General features: G+C 41.0%; 1 protein-coding gene and 1 long non-coding RNA gene across 3 annotated transcripts in view; one reads left to right on the top strand and one right to left on the bottom strand.

The window, feature by feature from the left end:
* The window catches only part of LOC127577496 (partitioning defective 3 homolog B-like), a 787,668-nt gene extending 770,517 nt beyond the window's left edge, over positions 1-17,151 (bottom strand). For both annotated transcript variants that reach the window (XM_052028727.1, XM_052028736.1), the window contains exon 1: positions 17,013-17,151. In XM_052028727.1, the coding sequence (XP_051884687.1) occupies positions 17,013-17,132 (120 nt within the window). In that variant the 5' untranslated portion in view covers positions 17,133-17,151. The remainder of the gene's footprint in view (positions 1-17,012) is intronic.
* On the top strand, positions 16,860-21,280 carry LOC127577643 (uncharacterized). The gene is made up of 4 exons (XR_007957407.1): positions 16,860-17,312; positions 17,405-17,491; positions 18,924-19,188; positions 19,318-21,280. It is a non-coding gene; the product is annotated as an uncharacterized LOC127577643 (long non-coding RNA).
* Positions 21,281-21,655: the final 375 nt, after the last annotated feature.

Below are 21,655 nucleotides of genomic sequence, written 5' to 3'. Positions count from 1 at the left end.
CTACATGCATTCAAGTTCTTTCTTTTTCCGCTGTCTGCAAGGAGTTTGTATGTTCTCCCAGTGTCTGCGTGGGTTTCCTCCGGGTGCTCCGGTTTCCTCCCATGTTCCAAAGACGTACAGGTTAGGAAGTTGTGGGCATGCTATGTTGGCACCGGAAACATGGCAACACTTGCGGGCTGCCCCCAGAACACTCTATGCAAAGATGCATTTCACTGTGTGTTTCGATGTACACGTGACTAATAAAGATATCTCATCTTAAAAACAATAAAGCCTTATAAGTTACAAATGAAGTATTACATCCATTACACAGGACTTCAGAGAGAGTACCACACCAGGGATAAGAGACCTCAGTTATATGGAAAGACAAATACAACGGGATTTTCTTGCCTCTCAGGTGTGCCTTATACTGTAAATAAATGCAGAACTTTAAGAAATCCTCCAAACACAACTCTTGAATTAACTATATACTAATGTGATTTGACAGAGGACCTTTAATGTGAGAATATTTCATCACCTCGCAGGTGGTTTTGAAGATACACTCATCATCCAAGGTTTCTATACAGTAGGCAAGAAACCACTACATCTGAAAAACTAAAGATTGATTTTATGTAGCATCTTTCATGGACTTTCGGATACTCTAATGAAGTCACAGCAGTCCTTTGTAGCTGTGGCTGTAATGTTAGAAATCTGACAAGCAATTCAGCCACAAAAAATATGACATAACAGAGCATAGGAACAATGTCTGTGCCAACCATTATGTCAAATTAAACTACACCTATCTGCATGTATATGATCCATATCCCTCCATTCCCTGCAAGTTCACATACCTGCTGAATACCTCTTAAACACTTATCATGCCTGCTTCTACCACCACCCTTGGCAGCACATTCCAAGCACCTATCACCCTGTTAAAAAAAACTGCACAGCTCCTTTAAACTTTGATTCCTTTAACCTTAAAGTTATGTTCTCTAGTATTTGACATTTCCACCCTGGGGAAAAGAAGATTCTGACCATCTACCCCATCTATACCTCTCAATTTTGTAAACCTCTATCAAGTCTCCCCTTGGCCTAAGATGTTCCAGAGAAAACAATCCAAATTTGTCCAACATCTTCTTATGGCTAATACTCTCTAATCCAGGCAGCATCCTGGTGAACCTCTTCTGCATCCTCTCCAAAGCCTTGACTTTCTTCCTGTAATGGCTCAACCAGAATAGCAAACAATACCCCAAATGTAGCCTAACCAAAGTATTATACAGCTGCAACACAGCTTCCTGACTCTTATACTCAGTGTGCCCACCAATGAAGGCAAGCATGCATTCGCCTTCTTTATCACACTTTGCCACTTTCAGGGAACTATGGACTTGGACCCCAAGATCTCTCTGTACGTCCATGCTCCTAAGGGTCCTGTCGTTTACTGTATACTCTCCCCTTACACCCAACCTCACAAAGTGCAACACCTCACACTTGCCTCTGATTAAAATTCATCTGCCACTTCTCGACAAATATCTGTATCTGAACTATATCCTGCTGTATCCTTTGACAACCTTCTTCACTATCCACAAATATATATGCACATCACAAAAAGGTCCCCAGCACTGATCCCTGCGAAACGCCACTGGTCACAGACTTCCAGTCAGAATAACACCCCTCCACCACCACCAAGCCAATTTTAAATCCAATCTACCAAGTCGCCATGGATCCCCTGCACCTTAATCTTCTGGATCAGCCCATTATGAGATATCTTGTCAAATGCCTTAAAGTCCATGTAGACAAGATCCACTGCCCTACCCTCATCAATCATCTTTGTCACCTCAAAAAAACTCAATCAAATTTGCAGGACATGACCTGCCCCACACAAAGCCATACTGACTATCCCTAATCAGCCCATCATTTACCAAATGCAAGTAAATCCTATTTCTAAGAATCCTCTCCAATAGCTTCCCTACCACCAACACGAGGCTCACCAGCCTATCATTTTCTGGATTATCACTATTGTGCTTCTTAAACAAAAGAACAAAATTGGCTACTCTCCAATCCTCTGAGATCTCGCCTGTGGCTAAAGTGCATACAAAAATTTTTGTCAAGGCCCCATCAATTTCCCCTCTTGCCTCTCTCAATAACCTGGGATACATCCCATCAGGCCCTGAGGACTTATCCAATTAAATGTTCTTCGATAGATCCAACATCATCTCCTCCTTGATCTCAACATTCCCTAGATTATTAGCATACCCCAAACTGACTTCACTATCCTCCGTGTCCTTCTCCTTGGTGAATACTGATAGGAAGTACTTGTTTAGTATCTCTCCCACATCCTCAGACTCTAGGCATAAATTCCTTCCTTTATCCTCGAGTGGTTCTGCTCTCTCCCTAGCTACCCTCTTGTTTTTTTATGGGTAAAAAAGGTCTTTGGATTTTTCTTAATCCCACTCACCAAGGACATTTTATTTACCCTCTTGGCCCTCCTAATTCCATGCTTTCTTTACATTACTTGAGGGCCCTGTCCTGCTTCCTAAACCTAATATATGCCAGAAAATCTGCTTTAGGATGTATGTTGAGCAACATGAATTGCTCAAGATATGTCTGGGCTTCTTCAAAATAACACCATTGCAATCTTTTACATCCACCTGAAAGGGCATGAGAGATTTGCCTTAATGGTTCTGTGACTAAAAACTGCATTCCCCCCAACATGCCGCATACCCTCATCACTGAAATAACATAAAAAGACATTCATCAGCTCAGGCAGCATCTGTGGAGAAAGAAACTCAATTAATTTTTCAGGGGTTGATGACTGAACTGGAAAAGCGAGAAAACAAAAGTGCTTTGAGTTGCACACAAGTATAGTGCTGTTCCTCGAGCTTGCAGTGGGCTTTGTCGGAGCAGTACAGGAAACCAAAGGCTTATTCACCTGAGTGGGGAATAGGCACACCGCAGGCCTCGGAACTCAATATTGTCTTCATCAGGCTCTCAGTAGCCGACGTAAACAGTGCTAAGGTCAAGGGGGTTGAAAGTTTCACGCTCCTAGGACTGAATATCACCAATAGCCTGCCCTGGTCCAACCACATAGACACCATGGCCGAGAAAGCTCACCAGTGCCTTTACTTCCTCAGGATGCCAAAGAAATTTGACATATCCCCATCGACCCTCACCAATTTTTATTGATGCACCATAGAAAGCATCCCATCTGGATGCATCATGGCTTGGTATGGTAACTGCTCTGCCAGAGACTGTAAGAAACTGAAGAGAGCTGTGGACACAGATCAGCAGATCACAGAAACCAGCCTCCCCTCCATGGAATCTGGCTACACTTCTCACTGACTCAGTAAAGCAGTCAGCATAATCAAAGACCCCACCCACTCTGGACATTCTCTCTTCTCCCCTCTCTCATCAGGCAGAAGATACAAAAGCACGTCCCACCAGGCTCAAGGGCAGCTTCTATCCCGCTGTTATACGACTTTTGAACGGTTCCCTAGTACAATAAGATGGACTCTTGACCTCATAAATCTACACCTTTATGACCTTGCACCTTAGTGCAGTGCAGGTAGACAATTTCTCTGTAGCTGTGACATTTTACTCTGCATTGTTATTATTTTACCTTGTATTTACCTCAATGCACTGTGTAATGAATTGATCTGTATGAACAGTATGTAAGACAAGTTTTTCACTGTACCTCAGTACATGTGACAATAATAAATCAATTGCAATTGTGTGTGTCAGAATTAGCCAGTACCATGAACTTAGTTTTTCTCTCTCCATACAATTCTGCACCTGCTGAGTATTCCCAGCATCATCTTTTATTTCACATTTCCAGGAATTGCTGAGCTCTGTTGTTTTTTTCCAGAATTCTTTTCTGTCTTTATTCATCTCACTCTGTTTACACCTCCTCAGACACATCAGCCATGATTAATGAGCATTCACCGCCCACTCTAAGACAGCACCAACAGCATGTGTCATCTGCATTCTCTTGGTCTTAACCTTCCCTCTCTCCATCTTCCCCTGCAGATTTCTCCATTTTTTCCAGTTCCGACGAAAAGCCAGCAAACTGAAATGTTATCATTGTTTCCTTCTCCACTGGTGCTGCCCAACCTGCTGATTATTTCCAACAATTTGTGTTTCAATTTCAGAATTCCGGTATCTGCAATTTTTACTTTGAGATTAACTTCCGTATAGCACTGGAATGTCAGCCTTAGTTTCTTTTTGTTTGCAAGCCTCTATATGAGAACTTGAACCCATGAACTTTATTTGTTGAATATAGCTCCACCTTCAACACCATAACTCCAAACAAACTCATTTCCAAGCTCCTGGACCTAGGACTCTGCACCTCCCTCTGTAACTGGATCCTTGACTTCCTGACCAACAGGTTGCAATCAGTAAGGAGAGGCAACAACACCTCCTCCACGATTATCCTCAACACCAGTGCCCTACAAGGCTGCATTCACAGCCCCTTACTATACTCCCTATATACTCACAAACTGTGTGGCCAAATTCCACTCTTACTCCATTTATAATTTTGCAGATGATACCACCATAGCAGGCTGGATCTCAAACAACTGCGAGATGGAGTACAGGAAGGAGATAGAGTCCAGTGGCATGGTGACAGGACAACCTTTCCCTCAATGTCAGCAAAACAAAAGAGCTGGTCATTGACTTCAGGAAGTGGAGTGGAGTACACACCCGTCTGTATCAATGCTGCCAAGGTGGAGATGGTTGAGAGCTTCATGTTCCTAGGTGTAAATAGCACCAATTTGTTCTAGTCCAGTCACGTGGATGCTATGACCAAGAAAGCACACCAATGCCTCCATTTCCTCAGAAAGCTCAGGAAATTCAGCATGTCCCCAATGATTCTTACCAATTTTTACAGATGCACCACAGAAAGCATCTTATCCATTTGCATCAAGGCAAGTTAATTTGAAAATGCAAGCCACAGAAGTCATTATTTTCTTTGGAACAGGTGACATATATATGCAGTTTGATGGTAGCAATTCGAAGAAAAGGGTAATCAATGCCTACAAGCAATATAGATTATTAGCAAAAGAAAATCACCTGGAATACGTTGATTGAAAGCATGGACACATGCATCAAAAAAAAAATTGCAGGGATACAAGAGCAAACAATTGGAATTAATTAGTTGTTTTTTCTCCCCCCACCCCCCCCCCCCAAAGAGACAACAGAGTCACATTGGGACATATTGCCTCTTTCTATGCTGTATGAATGTGATCAATAACTGCAATCAGCAAAATACATTTTGTTGCTACTGCACAGTTAGATAAGGCAAAGAAATTCTGAAACAAACACAGGGCTCAACTGATTAATTGAAGAATTTTTCCCCTTTTAACTGATTTAACAACAGTAACTTTCAAACAGTACCTCTACAATAACTTTTCTGAAAAATACAATAGTATATGAACTTAATCCCATAAATCATGGCCTAGCAATCATTAGTAAAATCCATAAAAGCACCTTGTGTGCAAATATAAGTGAAAAGCCATAGCAAAGCTATGATTACAAATCTGAAAAAGATTATATATGACCAGGACCTAGAAAATACATCTGTTTCGCAGTCAATTCTATACCATTCCAACACCTGAATAACTTTATTTCTATTTATTCTGACTTTGGCCTGGGGCAACTGTATAAAGATATTCACGAATTTCGAAAAGGAAGACATTTTCTTCTCTACTTGCAACAAATGTGCAGCTAAGTTTCATCATTCTGAAAATAGTTATTTACAAATAAACAATTTTCTCATATTTCCCCAGAAAAAGTCAGATGTTTCTAGCCACTCCCCCAAAGAATACTGCTTGGTCACAGGAAAGAGGGTTCCAGTCACAAAACTCAAGGCATCACAATAGTGAAGCAGGTTTGATGGCCTTTTCCAGACTATCATTTCATCTTTTCAACACAATGGCCCACAATTTCCTGACATACTAATGAGCAACTGCCACAGACTACTATGAATATGCAAACATCCAGCATCTTATGACAAGAAAGTACATCACTGAACAACCATCAAGGCCCAAAGCACTGGAATTCCCTCCTTAAACCTTTCTGCCTCCTTCAAGATGCTTCTTATGACTTACCTTGTCTAGATGTTTGTTCGATCATTTACTCCCACATAGCTCCTTAGAACATTACATGTAAGGGTACTATGCAAGTCTTATTCTTGGTAAGGTCCATATTTATTACCCACCACATCTTTTGGTATTTCCTATAAGTGCTGCACCTTCTTGAAACTATTATAGTCACCTTGATGAAGATGCCTCGGCAATGTTGTTAGACTGGGAAATCAAAATTTTGACCTGATGACCACTTCTCCCACCCTCCCTCCCCCATCCCTCAATTATGTTCCTGCAGAGCACCTTGGGATGTTTACCCACATTAAAAATAAATTATCATACGTTGAAACTTCTTGTTTTTAATCAGAATGCAGAGGTAAAGAATTGTTTTGCTTATGTTACCACATGGCTGCTTTCAGAATTGTTGAGCAGAGTCCGACGTTGCGCAGTACATGTAGGTGAATATTAAACATATTGCGAGACTGATAATGGCTTTATGCCATGTGACCAGTAAGAGTGATAAAACAGGGATAAGGATTTGCTGAGCACTCTTCCCTCAGAAGTACCTGCACCTAGTATACGCAAATCACAATGTTTATCAGAGGCAAGGCCAGGGAGTGGCAGAAAGTACTTCACTCCCTAGAGTTTCATATTTTCTTTTCTAGAATTGGTTCCCGATGAGAAAGGAAGCTGACTCCATTGCATTTATTGCATTTGGATGGTATACCTTGCATTTATGCAACAGGAGAGCCCAGTTCACTTAATTAAGAATGCATTCTACTCAAAGCATATATTGTCTGTTCCTATAATTAGGAGTAGTTTAGGCAGATTAAAAGAAAAGGGAAATTGAGTAGTGTGAGAGTTTCATGATATAAATCAGAGGAATGGCAAACACCAACATTGATACGTTAAACTGAATGGTCTACTTTCATACTACAATTTCTAGGTACAGGCCATCTCTGGGTTACAAATGTCCAAGGTAACCATGTTTTTAATTTCAATTTACAGACAGCAATGTATTGCAATGTCTGAACTATAACTCAATCTAGTCACGCACCAATAATCATTAAAGCCCAAACCTGGCTTTTTGTATCTGTCAAACCAGTGCACTAATTTGCAAAAGAATTGCTTGCATTATTAGGCCATTGAATGCCTCAAATGGAAAATGGACAAAGACAACAGCGAAGGAAATGTTGCCACATGCAGCACATTGGTGGGAATCTGCTGCGAATGAGGGGAAAGCGAGCAAGTTACGGAATTACAAAGTATAAATACAGTTCTGCTCTCATAGCTCTAAAATTACATGAATAAACCAATGATGATGACACAAAAAAAGTGGAGATAACATGAACAGGATCAATAACATTATATGCAGGAAAAAGTAATTTTAAATTATGGTATTACTCAACCAGATGCAAATACATAAATGTGTACAAAGGGGAGATGAGTGAATGTGATTCAAGGCAGCAGAGCTTACATCAATTAATTTGATATTACTGGCAAGGCCAGCCAGGGCAGCTTTAAGTTTATCACCTGAGATGTTTACTGGAATCCAGGGAAGTACACCTATTCCACATGTAAATCAGCTCCTATATATATTTGAATATGCTCTGACTGAAGTTATTTTCTCCTACAGTTATCAGAGATCAATAGGTACCCATATTTTAGTAGAAACTGAACCTGGACCATGAGATAAAAGATTTATCAGCCTGGTAATCAAAGAGAAAAAGACATAATAGCACTTCCAGGAGCAACACACAAAATACTGGAGGAGCTCAGCAGGTCAGGCAGCATCTATGAAGGGAATGAACAGCTGACGTTTTGGGCTGAGACCCTTCATCAGGACTGGAAAGAAAGAGCAGAAGCTAGAATGAGATTTCTCCAGATTTCCAGCATCCAGATTTCCAGCATCTGCAGTCTCCATACAGCACGTCCACATCACTTTTAGGATGCCATGGCACACTTTTGTGTAAACAAAGTTTTCTGAATCATAAAACCAGAACATTTACAATGAAGGAGACACCCATTCAGTCCACTGAGACCATGCCAGTCAAAAAAGAGCAACCCAACCTCATCCCACCTCCCAGCACTTGGTCTGTTGCCTTGTGGTCATAGCTCTTCATATCATAATAAGTATAATGAAGCTTTCTGCCCCTATCACCATCTCACTCTCTTCAAATGTTCATCACCTCTGGGTGAAAATTTCCTTCCATGTCTCCTCTGCAATTCTTCCACCAATTACTTTAAATATATGGCCTCTGGTTTTCAGTCCCTCTGTAAGGAGACACTGATCCTTGCTATTTTCTATAATCAGACCTCTCAGTCTCCTCCACTGCAAACAACTCAAGCCAATCCAATTTTACAGTTGTGGCAGCTTCTTCATAAGCTCCTTCCAATGCAATCATAGCTTTCCTGTAATGTGGTGACCAGAACTATACTCCCCGCTCTTACATTCAGTGCCTTGGCTAATAAAGAAAAGCATCCTACATGCCACTTGAACCACTTCTGCTTTCGATAAAGATCCATGGATGATCTCTCAAGCTCTCTCCAACTCTCCGCATTCCTCAGTAACCTCCAATTTATTACATATAGCCTTGCCTTGCTTGCTGCTCTTACCAAAATCCTTTACCTCACACTTGTCTGGACCAAATTCCATGTCAATTCTCAACCCAACTTTCCAGACCATCTAGATCTTCTTGCAGTCTCAAGCTTTCCTCATTAACCACATGGCAATTTTTTTGTATCTTGTGCAAATTTCTTTATCGGCCCCCTACAGTTAGACCCAACCCATTACAACATTACAAAGAGCAAGGAATCAACCTCTTGAGCCCAATGGAAGACTTCCAGTCACCAAAACATCCATCAACCATTAATCTTGATTTCCTGCAACTGAGCAAGTTTTTTTTAAACCAATTTGCTATTCTCTCTTTAATCCCAAGGGCTTTTTTTTCCATCAGCCAACCACATGGGATCCTGACAAACAAACTACATCAAATATATCACCCTCATCAACCTTCCTTGTTGCCTTCTCAAAAATATCCAATTAGTTTCATCAGATAAGACCTTCCCTTTAACCAATGTTGAATGTCCCCGATTAACCTTTGCCTTTCTAAACTGGGTGTCATGATTGTAAAGTAGGAAACCCAGCAGCCAATTTGCATATCTCATTAAGATGTACAAAATTCTAATGGGCTTTGACAGAGTAGATGTGCTGTTAATGTTTTCCCCAGCTGGGGTGACTAGAAGCAGGGATCATCGTTTCAAAATAAGAGGCTAGATATTCAAGACTGAGATGAGAAAAAAAACTCTTCACCCAGAGCTTGGTCAATCCTTGAAATTCTCTAGACATCTGTGGAGGCTCAGTATATTCTCGACAAAGAAAGGACAACTCTTAGGTACAAGAGGAATCAAAGAATATGGGGACAGAAGTGGAAAGTGGTGCTGAGGTAAAAAATCAGTCATGATCTTATTGAATAGCAGAGCAGGCGTGAGGTGCCTGCTTCCATTTCTCTCACTGACTTTAACTGAATGACCTGAGAAGCAGTAGGAATTACTTCTTGAATTATTATTGCGAGCATCTATTTGAATTAATATTTGAGGTATAAGTACTGCCGATTACAATGAGAAGAGATTCTCTGTTCTTCTTTGAAATAGCCTTGGATTTTTTTTTAACAACTACCACTGCAAGTAGACAGGGCCTCAAATTAACTCTCATTCAAAAGATGGCTATGCCTCCCAAGAGTACAGCACCGGAGAGACAGCCTTGATTTTTTGATCAAGTCCATGGAAGTGTACAGGAGCCTAGAACCTTTCATCTAAGTGGCAAAAATACTGCAGGTTGGTCAGGTTCAGGTACAAGCTATCCCCAGGTGGAACCAGATCCACAGAGACCAGGTGGTCCCATGTGCACTTGCATTTGGGGTGCAAACAGCAGAGGCAGCCCCAACTGATTTGTCACTCCCAAGGCCAATAACACCAGAGCAAGAGAGAGCGAGAGAAATCACTGTCCCTTCTGGTCATTATCTCATCAATACTTATCAAATAAGTTGCAGCATTTCCTGTAATTCAGCACCACCAATGGTTGTCAAACACATTATGACATTGAAGGCATAAAAATTGCTGTATAAATACAGGTCTTTCTTTTGACCTATTTTGCAAAGGTTACATTCATCGTGATACAGACATGCTGACCTTAATCACTTTCACATGGTGGCAAGCAGGTAAATTCTCCAGTTGATGCGTATAATTCCACATGATATGTCAAGTACCACATCAAATCTCAATACCTTGAGGCTTGGGAAGAAGGCCAACAAAACAAACAGCAATGGTTTCCATTCCTGACTATGATTTTTAGTCATCCATTTACTTAGGGTGAGCAATACAAGTCATAAAACTTAGCAAAGGTTTCCAAGGTTTCATTTGTACCTCAAGGTTCATGATCCTACCTTTATCTTTTTTGTTACTGTGAAACTGGTATCGAACTATAACATTATTAAAAGCACACTATAAATATACCGTATTTCCCAAGGAACGATAATGATACTAAGATCCAGAAGGAAATATCTTAACAAGTGGTCAGGGCTAGATGTTGAAGGTAGCTTTGGGTGGGAATTCCAGAGCTTATTTCTTGTGAACAATGAAGCACGGTAGTGTTACAGTTAGCGTGACGCTATTACAGTGCCAGTGACCCAGGTTCAATTCCCGCTGCTGCCTGTAAAGAGTTTGTACATTCTCCCAGTGTCTGTGTGGGTATCCTCTGGGTGCCCTGGTTTCCTCCCACATTCCAAAAATGTACAGGTTAGGAGCTGTGGGCATGCTATGTTGGCGCCAGAAGAGTGGCGACACTTACGGGCTGCCCCCAGCACATTCTCAGTAATGTAAAAAGATGCATTTCACTGTGTGTTTCGATGTATATGTGACTAATAAATAAATATCTTAAATAAATATCTTATAAAACTCCAATAATCTGGCATGCTTGGGACTCTGGAGGTGCTGGACTGGCAGATTTTCTGCACTCTGGAATATTATTTCTATTAATACCACAACACACCTTTAATTCACTTTTTTAGATGTTACATAGCGTTGTAATAAATTTCCCAGTGAACCAAGCAAGTGAAAAGGGAACATGGGAACCAGGGCCCTGGTAAGTGTAAAGGGAGTGGGACAAACATCACATAGTGAGCCAGGTGCTTTACCATCAGGATTTCTTAAATAGTTGGATAGCAGATTATTGGAGTTTTACCGTATGCAGCACTGGTGCTTCACAAGAGACTTGTAATAAAAACATTTCTTACTGAGTTACAGAAAATGATGTCAAGATAGAACCAAAGGCTTGCTCAAATTTAAAATTTAAAGGAACATCACAAAAGGAGTACATCAACAGATGGATTAGGAAGAGGCAATTTCAGAGTTTAGTTGCCCAGGCAACTGAAAGCACAGCCAACAAAGCCAGAATAAATCAGGGATGCATAAAAAGGTAGAATCATTAGCGCACTGAAATCTTGCTTGTTGAACTGGAGGAAATAAAGAGAAAAGGAGGGATGTAGTCATCTAGGAATTTGGTGAGAACTTTAAAGCAGTGGTGATGTCAGACCTGGAGCCACCATAGGTCAACAGGGCTTATTGCAAGGAAAAATCCAGGAGACAAAGTTGTACACAAAGTGAAAGACTGGTCAGCAAGGAGAGCAATGAAATAGTCACGTTTAGGGATAACGAAGGCATAGAAGAGGGTTCCAACAGCAGATGAAAAACACGATGATGCCAGAGGAACTCAGCAGGCCAGGCAGCATCCGTGGAGAAAAGCAGACGGTCAATGGTTTCAGGTCAGGAACCTTCTTCAGGACTGAAGATAGGAAAAGGGGAAGCCCAATATATAGGAGGGAAAAGCAGAGCAGTGATAGGTGGACAAAAGAGGCATGGTGGAGTGGGCACAAGGTGGTGACAGGTAGATGCAGGTAAGAGATAGTGATGGGCAGCTGCAGGGGAGGTGGGGAGAGTCCACTGGGGGATGGATCAAAGGTAAGGAGAGAGAGAAAAAGGGGGCTAGAAAAAAGACATAGGGAAGAAAAGCATGGTTGGGGGGGGGGGTATGGGGAAGGGGTGTTGGGATTACTTATAGTGGGGGAATTCAATGTTCATGCCATTAGGCTGCAAAGTTCCAAAACAGAAAATGAGCTGCTGTTCCTCCAGTTTGCACTTGGAATTCTCCTGGCAGTGGAGGAGGCCGAGGACTGACGTATCTGTGATAGTTTGAGAGGGGGAGTTGAAGTGACTGGCAACGGGGACATGCTGATCGTGGTTACAGACAGAGCGCAGGTGTTCTGCGAAACAGTTACCTAGTCTGCATTGGTCTCACCAATGTAGAGGAGGCCACACTTGGAGCACCGAATGCAGTAGATGATATTAAGGGAGCTGCAGGTGAATCTCTGTCTCACTAGAAAGGACCATTTGGGTCCCTGGATGGAGGTGGTGTTGGGGCAGGTATTGCACCTAAGACGAGGGCAGTGGAAAGTTCCCAGCATGGGAGCAGGGATAGGTGAGGGTGGGGGTGGGGAAAGAGAGGAGTATCACCATTTCGCAGAACACCTATGCTCTGTCCGTAACTGCGATCTGCATCATCCCGTTGCCAGTCACTTCAACTCCCCCTCCCACACAATCACAAATACAGGGGCATGCAAAAGTTTGGGCATCCCTGGTCAAAATTTCTGTTATTGTGAATAACATACCTTTGCTCATTGCAGCCAAAAAGTTCTATTTTAACTTCATCAGTCCAAAATGCATCAGGCTTGTTTAGATGTTCCTTTGCAAACTTCTGACACTGAATTTTGTGGTGAGGATGCAGGAAAGTTTGAAGAAAAAAGGGTGCAGAATTTCATGAAAAGAACACCTCTCCAACTGTTAAGCACGGGGGTGAATCGATCATGCTTTGGGCTTGTGTTGCAACCAGTGGCATGGGGAACATTTCACTGGTAGAGGGAAGAATGAATTCAATTAAATACCAGCAAATTCTGGAAGCAAACATCACACCATCTGTAAAAAAAAAGCTGAAGATGAAAAGAGGATGGCTTCTACAACAGGATAACGATCCTAAACACACCTCAAAATCCACAATGGACTACCTCAAGAGGCACAAGCTGAAGGTTTTGCCACAGCCCTCACAGTCCCTCCACCCAAACATCATCGAAAATCTGTGGATAGACCTCAAAAGAGCAGTGCATGCAAGACTGCTCAAGAATCTCACAGAACTAGAAGCCTTTTGCAAGGAAGAATGGGCGAAAATCCCCCAAACAAGAATTGAAAGACTCTTAGCTGGCTGCAGAAAGCGTTTACAAGCTGTGATACTTGCCAAAGGGGGTGTTACTAAGTACTGACCATGCAGGGTGCCCGAACTTTTGCTTCGGGCCCCTTTCCTTTTTTGTTATTTTGAAACTGTAAAAGATGGAAATAAAAAAGTAATCTTGCTTAAAATATTAAAGAAATGTGTCATCTTTAACTTTATGCCTTTTGGAAATCAGGTCATCTTTTACTCGCTCAGCTATTCACAGTAACAAAAATTTTGACCAGGGGTGCCCAAACTTTTGCAATGCCACTGTATGTCAGTCTTCAGCCTCCTCCACTGCCAGGAGAATTCCAAGTGCAAACTGGAGGAACAGCATCTTGTTTTCCATCTTGGAATCTTGCAGCCTAACAGGATGAACACTGAATTCTCCCACTTTAAGTAATCCCCACACCCCTTCCCCACACACACCCCAACCATGCTTCTCCTCTTCTTCCCTTTCCTAGCCCTTTTTCTCCTCTCTCTTCTTACCTTTTACCCTTCCCCCAGTGGATCTACTCTCCCCTCCTGTCCCGCACCTGCCTATCACTATCTCTTACCTGCATCTACCTATCACCACCCTGTGCCCACCCTGCCCCCCCTCTTTTGTCCACCTATCACTGCTCTGTTTTCCCTCCTATATATTGGGCTTTCCCTTTTCCTATATTCAGTCCTGAAGGGTCCTGACCCCAAAACACTGACCACCTGCTTTTCTCCACGGATGCTGCCTGGCCTGCTGAGTTCCTCCAGCATCATCATGTTTTTCATCTAGATTCCAGCATCTGCAGTCCTTTGTTTCTCTTCCAACAGCAGACGATGAAAGGGAGGGTTGATAATGAATGACATCACAGAGCAGAAGTAAACATTCTTGATGACGAATCAAATAATTCTCTCTCATTTATTCATTTTTCAGATCTGGGCGATGCTGGTATGGCAAGAATTTACTGCCCATCCCTACTTGCTCTCCAACCTAGTGGCTTGCTGAGCAATTTCAAAACAGCATTCAACCACATTGCTGGGTCCAGAGATACACTTAGCCCAGACTGGGCAAGGAAGATAAATTTCCTCCCGTGAAGGACATTAGTGAATGAGATGAGTTTTTGCAACAAATTTGGTGATTATTAATGGTGGCTTGTTTTCTTTAATTCCAGATTATTAGCTGAATTTAAATTCCAAAGCTGCCACAGTAGGATTCGAACACCTGTCTCTGGACTTTTCATCCAGGCCTCTATATTATCCTGGCCTCACCCTGTCAGAGATGTACAATCTTCCCAATCCATCTCTCCCCCACTTAAAAGTAACTCATTTCTCATGATACCCTTTTTAATGAAGGGTCTTCAATCTGACATGTTTATCCAGTTTCTCTTTCCAGAGCTGTTGCCTGAACTGTTTAGTGTTTCCAGCAATTTCTGTTTCTAACCTCTAGGTAACGGATCCAGGCACTTAACCATCATGCCACCACTGCACCTACATCAAATTGCAGATATTATGCACCAGCTTCTGACAGTTGCCATATATGAAAAATGTGGCCAGGGGATGATGCCTGTGGCAGATCAAAAACAATGGTTTCCCAGCAAATGGTTGGAGGGATTTTCAGCTCAAGCAGCATTGATACACCACAACAAAAATGGCAAAACAGAGACAGTGGTGGGGTCAGAAGAGATAACAATAAGATAGAGTCAAGTACCACTGTACATGTGGAACCTGATGTTTTGATTTTGGACGATAAAGCCAAAAGGACAGTAGATAAGAAATAAATGGGACAAGGAAGGTCGCAGGGAACTCAGCCAATGAAATGTTAGTGAAAGGGGAAGCTGCAGAAAGTGATTCTCTGTCCAAAATTCAACATACAAGAATAAAAACTGTGAGGGCTTTTTCACTTAGCTAAATCATAGAAGGGAAACTTCAAAAGATGGTTGTATGGTCAAAGCATCAAAGCCTTAGGAAAAGCTGAGGATGGATCGTTCAACATTGTCACACAAAATATCATTAGTTGTAGGCCACCAAAGACAGAGCAGAGAAATTGAGGATTCTCAAGAGACCGGAATTACATCTGGTTAATCTTTGGTGGGGTATAAGCAGGGATGAGGATAAGCTTTCCAAACACTGATTTAAAGTTTCTACTGCACTTTAAAAAGACAGTTACACCTAATAAACAAGTCCAAAACAAAAGCTTACTTTTTGCTTTAAGCTCTGGTTAAAAAAAAGTGTTCTCAAAGCAGAGCACACCAATGTCAATCAAAAGCTCATGTTAAAGATTTGTATTTATGTAAATCCTTAGCACATTACAGGCAAAGTATCTTCAAACTGCAGTTATTCTTATAAAGAAATGTGCCAGTCATTCTATGCACAGTAAAGTCCCACAAATAGCATCCAAATATTGATCAGGTAACCTGTTTCAGGTTTTTATTCGAGGCTAAACACTGGACAAAACACCAGGAACAACTCCCCTGCTCTTCTTCAAAATAAGGGGGATCATGGGATAGCTTTAAAGTCCCTTAAAAAGGCAAACAAGATTCTCAAAGTGTTGAGATGGCATAGCATCTTATTTACACTGGACCGCAGTGACAAACTAAGTTTCAAGCCAAATCTCTGATTGAAGGCTTGAGTAAGACTGCACCTACTGTCCCTAGTTTCGTATATATTTACAAGTTCACCTTTTGTAAAGTTCAAAATCATGAGGAAAAGGACTGCCTTGTAACACATAGTTGGACAACATATCAAAGCCTGTCAGCAATCACTGAACAAGATGGGATTACATTTTCACTGATGAAATTCATTTTTAATCCTCACATGATGCAAAAGTGGAATCAAATCTATTTTAAAACAAAACCTTTGCTGACCTCAGTTAACATTTAGACACTTTGGACAGAGTAAATCTAAAGCTTGAAGAAGATTCTGAAAATGGAAAGGAATGTTAATATGCATTGTTTTAAGAAGTCCAAATATAAATATTTAAATAGAGTAATTTTTTTGTGTAATTTTTAAATTAATGCCAAGAAGCAGATTTGCAATTGTTACAAAGAACTGACCAGATTTTTAGGATGTAAAAATATGACCTATACATACATCTTAAAAATAACATACAAGGATTTACAGTCTCTGCATGAAGTTATGGAATACCATCAATGCATACAAGGGGAGAGGGTGTCAGCATACATGAAGAGATAGGAATGAAGTTGAATGCTGATGGAATTAGATGAACAGGTAATGAGGAAGTTACAGTGGATTGAAGTTGCAAGTTGTAAAGAAGCTTGAAGTTCCTGACCTGAAACAGTAATTGAGGCTGGATTTTTTTTAAAAAATCAGACATTTACTTCTTTTTATTAACCAAAAGGTGTTAAAAGACAACAGGCAAAAACATATGTTGAGTTACGTCAGAGCTCAATCATGATTTTATTGAAAGCTAGAATTGGCTTAATTGGATAATTGACCTATTCTTGTTGGTGTCTCTTGACGGGAAATATTAACAGCGTACAACTGGGCCGAATGAGTTGTGGTAGTCCTGTAACGGCATTTACTCTCCCTACTCACGGTTGACACTTTCAGAGTCACCATGTTAGCTGGCAACCTGCCCACAGATAAACATTTACACCGTGGAGCTAACTTCGGTTTTTGAAGTCGCGTCTGCTCAGCTTTCTTACCTTGGCAGTATTCTTGCAGTATCTCTGGACGGCCTGGTGAATGAGTTGTTGGACGCTGAGGGTCCCATCCCCACAAGGCACGACAATCGCCGTGCGGCCGAACTGCACCGTCACCTTCATTCTGACGGCTTGCGGCGGAACCGAGGGAAGCACAGGTGAGTGACTGATTACCTGCACACCTGAGCGTGAGGGGCTGCTCGCCAAGGCGGTCCGGCTCGGGCCAGACAAGGCAAGACGCTGACAATCCTTCTCCCAACTCCAATTAAAGGCTCTTCATCCTCGGACAATGCAAATACAGGTGTAAGTAGCTCAGGTGAAACAATTTTTTTGTAGCAATGATTTGAATAAATACAAAATATTTAAGCCCTCCCCCTTCTCCAATTTCCGTTTAGATCGTCTGTGAAGAAAATGGTTGCACTGTGTATATGGGGAGTACAGATTTCCAGTCAAGGTCGAAATGAAACTTCCTGGGAGTCAATGTAGGATTTGTACTGTTGTTGTGTTATCACTGTTTCTAGTATTGCTTCTCTACCCCCATGTACAATGCAGGTGCTTGCAATAGGAAGTCTGGTGCCCGGCTCCCTAGTCCACCCATACGGCCGGAAGAAGCTGACTTCCTCTCCCAGGTGAAACAAGGCGGGAGAGTGGGAACGGGATCCGGGCAGGAATAGTGGGGGAAACTTTCTCCGGCTGCCGTCAAATCCCAAGCAAGGTCCAACACAAATCGATGTCCCCACTCCACCTCTGGCTTATATGCACAGAGGGTCAGGTAGAAAGGGCTGACCAGTCCTCTCTGGTACCGAAACCATTCCTTGTGGGGGCTTTTTGCTGGTGCCTCCTCTTCCTACTTTCCCATGCTCTTTTCTTCCTTACAAGTTTTCGAGTTCCTTGAGAGACCGTTGAACCAGATCTTCTGTTAGTGTAGTCCTTCACCTCGGGAAGGTTCGACTGAAGCTTTTTTTTCTTCCGCCAAAATACTTTTCACCAAACTTTTCCCTCTCGTGGCCGCAGCGGTAGCATACACGCCAGGCCCCAATCTCTCTTTCTCTCTCTCTGCACTCAGTCAGAAGTTAACCCTCTGCTCGCCAGAGCTCTCTGAAACTGCAGCTTTGGTAAGGCAATGCATTATCGCTTCTAAAAGAGTCGCCATGGGAATAACACGAAAAGCAGAAACGGCAATATAAAATGCAGGGATTTTTAAGGGTTTTTTTTAAAAGGGCAAATTGGTACTTCAAGCATTCTTAGTAATCTGGTTAAGAAGACGGGATAGTCAATAGCTACTAACGAATTAGATTATTGGCAAAATTATCAATGGGGAGATGATGATTTAAGGGAATTTTTGAGAATTGGGTTGTATTCCGTGATGGTTGATAGAAATAAAAGTCAAAAGCTGGAGAAAGGCCAGGGTGAAGAACGCAAGGCTCTGTGGAAAGAACATTGGAGAGGATACTCCCTTTACAGTCGTTTACAGATGTGATGGGTCAAATAGTCACTCATCCCCCTCAATTATTTGAAATGCAGTAGCTTAACGCCTGAGAATGATTATAAAGCAGTAATCTGATCAAAAAGTTTAGATGATATAAACCAAAAGGGCACAATATTTAAAATGTTAGATTATTCTCTAAAACATTGAGGAATATTTCTCTTCAAAGTAAGTGTTGGTTCCCTGTAATCCACTGCAGACTGAATTCCTGTAATACTACAGTGAATATGCCACAAATAATGCACTTTCAAGTCATTGGATGGATGAGAGCAATGCAAAAGAACATTTATTTTAGGATTGAATTGTCAATAAGGTTTACAAACCACCTTTCAGCTATTTATGTGTGACTACTCAAGTTTTGAAAAAATTGTACTAATTCCTACTATCCACTTCTGTTTTTTAATATTTGTGCCTTTTTTCCCATCCAGATTCTATCCTCTTGCACCACAGAAGATTTGCATTTCTACGCCATCACTTTGACTCAAGTACTTTATAAGCAAAATAAAACCTTGCAGAAACATGGCAATCATCTTGCATGCCACAAGATTTTACAAACTGCAATATGATAATAAACACAATCTGTTTGAATGATGTTGGTTGAACATTAATATTGGCAAGATCAAGGAAAGCATAACTGCTATTTCTAGTCATATTGGTCCTGAGTTACGTTATAGTACAGCTCCTTGGACAAAGGTGGGCAGCTATCTCTTGTTTTTACCAAGCTAATGAGTTCAGAAGGCTAATCAACCACTTTAGCATCACAGGTTTTTAAAACACATGCAACAATGCCCTGGATATCTGATTTTTTTCTTTTTTCAACAGCTGTCAAGAAATGGGGTTCAGCAACAGAAACGGTGGTCTAGGCAATGTTCACCTGATGGCAATATGACTGCACCTCAAACAGTAAGTCATCATGAAGTGGAAGCAGAAGACTGCTGTCAAGCTGTAGTGCAGGTAGATTGCCCTTGGACAGTGAGATTACAAAAATGCTTGAATGGTCTTAATCTGTGCCAGAGACTCAAGTGCAGAATCCAAACTGCAGTACTGAAGGAATGCTGCATTGTTGAGTGAGCTGTCTTTTTTAAAAAAGACATTGGACATGGGGTTCCTCTAGCTCTCTGTGGAGACGAGCATAAAAGATCTGTTGAATTTACTTAGGAGAAAAAAATAACTTCTCTACATTGTTCTAGATGGTATGCTTTAAGCAATGTCAGGAATTACATTACTAATTTCTGGAATCTTTTGTGCATAATTTGGTTGCTGGATTTCCCATGTTATACAAGTACTGCAGGACAAAAGTACTTCATTGGCTATAAAACTCAGGCATTCTGAAATGCTGCTTACAAATGAGTTCTTCCTTTTTTCCCCAATTACAAGTCAGTCCACTGAGAGACTTTATTTGTAATGGGATAGATACCAGCTTTCTGTACAGTGGCCAAACAAAATTGCCTTAATGCAGTACTGGCACAACAATCATGATGATCAAGATTGTCTAATGATTTCTTGGATTTTAAATTTGATGTTGCACCCTATGGACAGACAACTTGCTGATGATTTCTTGTAATCTCATAATTTTTGTATCTCAGGAGATCTATCTCTGGACACCTAATTTTATCTGTATCAAGAGATAACACTATCGATTAGATCAAAGCTTTCAATTGCTTGCTGTTAATATCTTCAGCCGAAACAAAATAATTTGTGATTTTTTTTTTGTAAAAGTTACATGCCTGAATGCATGGTGGAGGCAGGTACTCTCACAATTAAGTGTATGAATGAGTATTTAAATCACCATGAAGTTTATGGAACAACTATTGGAAAACGGGATTTGTATAGACCTCATGGTGGAGCAAAGGGTCTGTTTCTATGAACCTATAACCAGTGAGAGAGTTGTAAGTGCACACATTTAACACAGACTCTCATCTCCATAACAAATTTTACCCACATTTCTTACCAATTACAAACATCAGATTCTCTTTGTTCCACAATGAATTAAAACTTTTCAATTAAAGATCCTGGAAATGAAAAACTATGAAATTCTTAACACAACCAATCACTTGAATTTAGTTTGTATAAATTCTGTTTAATCTGGTGTGGAGAAGGGACAATAAAACAAAACAAAGAAAAATATTTTGCAGGAAGTTCCAAAGAGCTTTACAGTCAATAAAACATTTTCAAAGAATTGTCACTGTTGTAACACATAATGCATTTGCACAGAGCAAGGTCCCATAAATAGCAATGAGGATAGAAAATGTTGCTTGAGGTATAAGCACTCTCCTCTTGTTTAAATTGCTGCATGGAGTTTCATGTCACCTCTCCTGATGCAACAATCAGTGTTGTATTAAATTGGCCTGCTGCAAATATTGTAAGCTCTAATCTTTTGGACATATGAACCCAAAACCTGCTGATCCAAACGCACCACTTCAAATCCAAATACAAAATTGTACTTAATTTACCATTCAATATTTAATTTTATGTTAACTTGAATAATAGCTTTGGGTGCAAAGGGGAATATACTGTATGTCTTTGACCTGCCCATCACCATCAATAAACAATTCCACTTTATTCTGTTTTTTTTCCTCTTTGCTTTTGGGGTAAAATTCAAATTCAAAAATTCATTGACTTCATTTGAACATAATCCTACCAGATCCATTTTCTCCCAATCCCCCATTTCCCGACCTTTCTGAATGAATTCATGGTTAGGTTTCCACATTTCTAATGTCATTCAGAACTGTTAGCTTTCCACTCTTCTGAAGGTAAGGATACAGGCAGGCAAGTTTAAGATGAGCTGAAATTCACTAAGGGTCCTTCTAACAAAACACAATGTCAACATAAACCACAGGCTAGGAAGTGAAAAATTCTGCTAGGATACCTGTTCCTAATCAGCATCAGGCAACCAGATGGAAATGGAAGCATTTGGACACTAGTGAGGCCAACTAGGCTGAGACAATGTGGCTGAATGGCTTCTCAAAATTCAAGGCACAAATGAGAATGGACACTTAAGTGAATGCTGCATGCTGAAGAGGCAACAAGACCAACAGTGGAAAATTGGTGGGAGGGAAAACTATAATCAATAATTCTTTAACAAGGTCCCGATGCCAAACTCCATTATGAAGATTTTGATATCACAGATGTCCCCTGTGGTTTAGTTAATAGCACTACC

Source organism: Pristis pectinata, chromosome 1 (genome assembly GCF_009764475.1).
Source record: "Pristis pectinata isolate sPriPec2 chromosome 1, sPriPec2.1.pri, whole genome shotgun sequence".
NCBI lineage: Eukaryota > Metazoa > Chordata > Chondrichthyes > Rhinopristiformes > Pristidae > Pristis > Pristis pectinata.
Note: the sequence above shows the minus strand (reverse complement) of the source record. Positions and strands in the feature narration are given on the sequence as shown.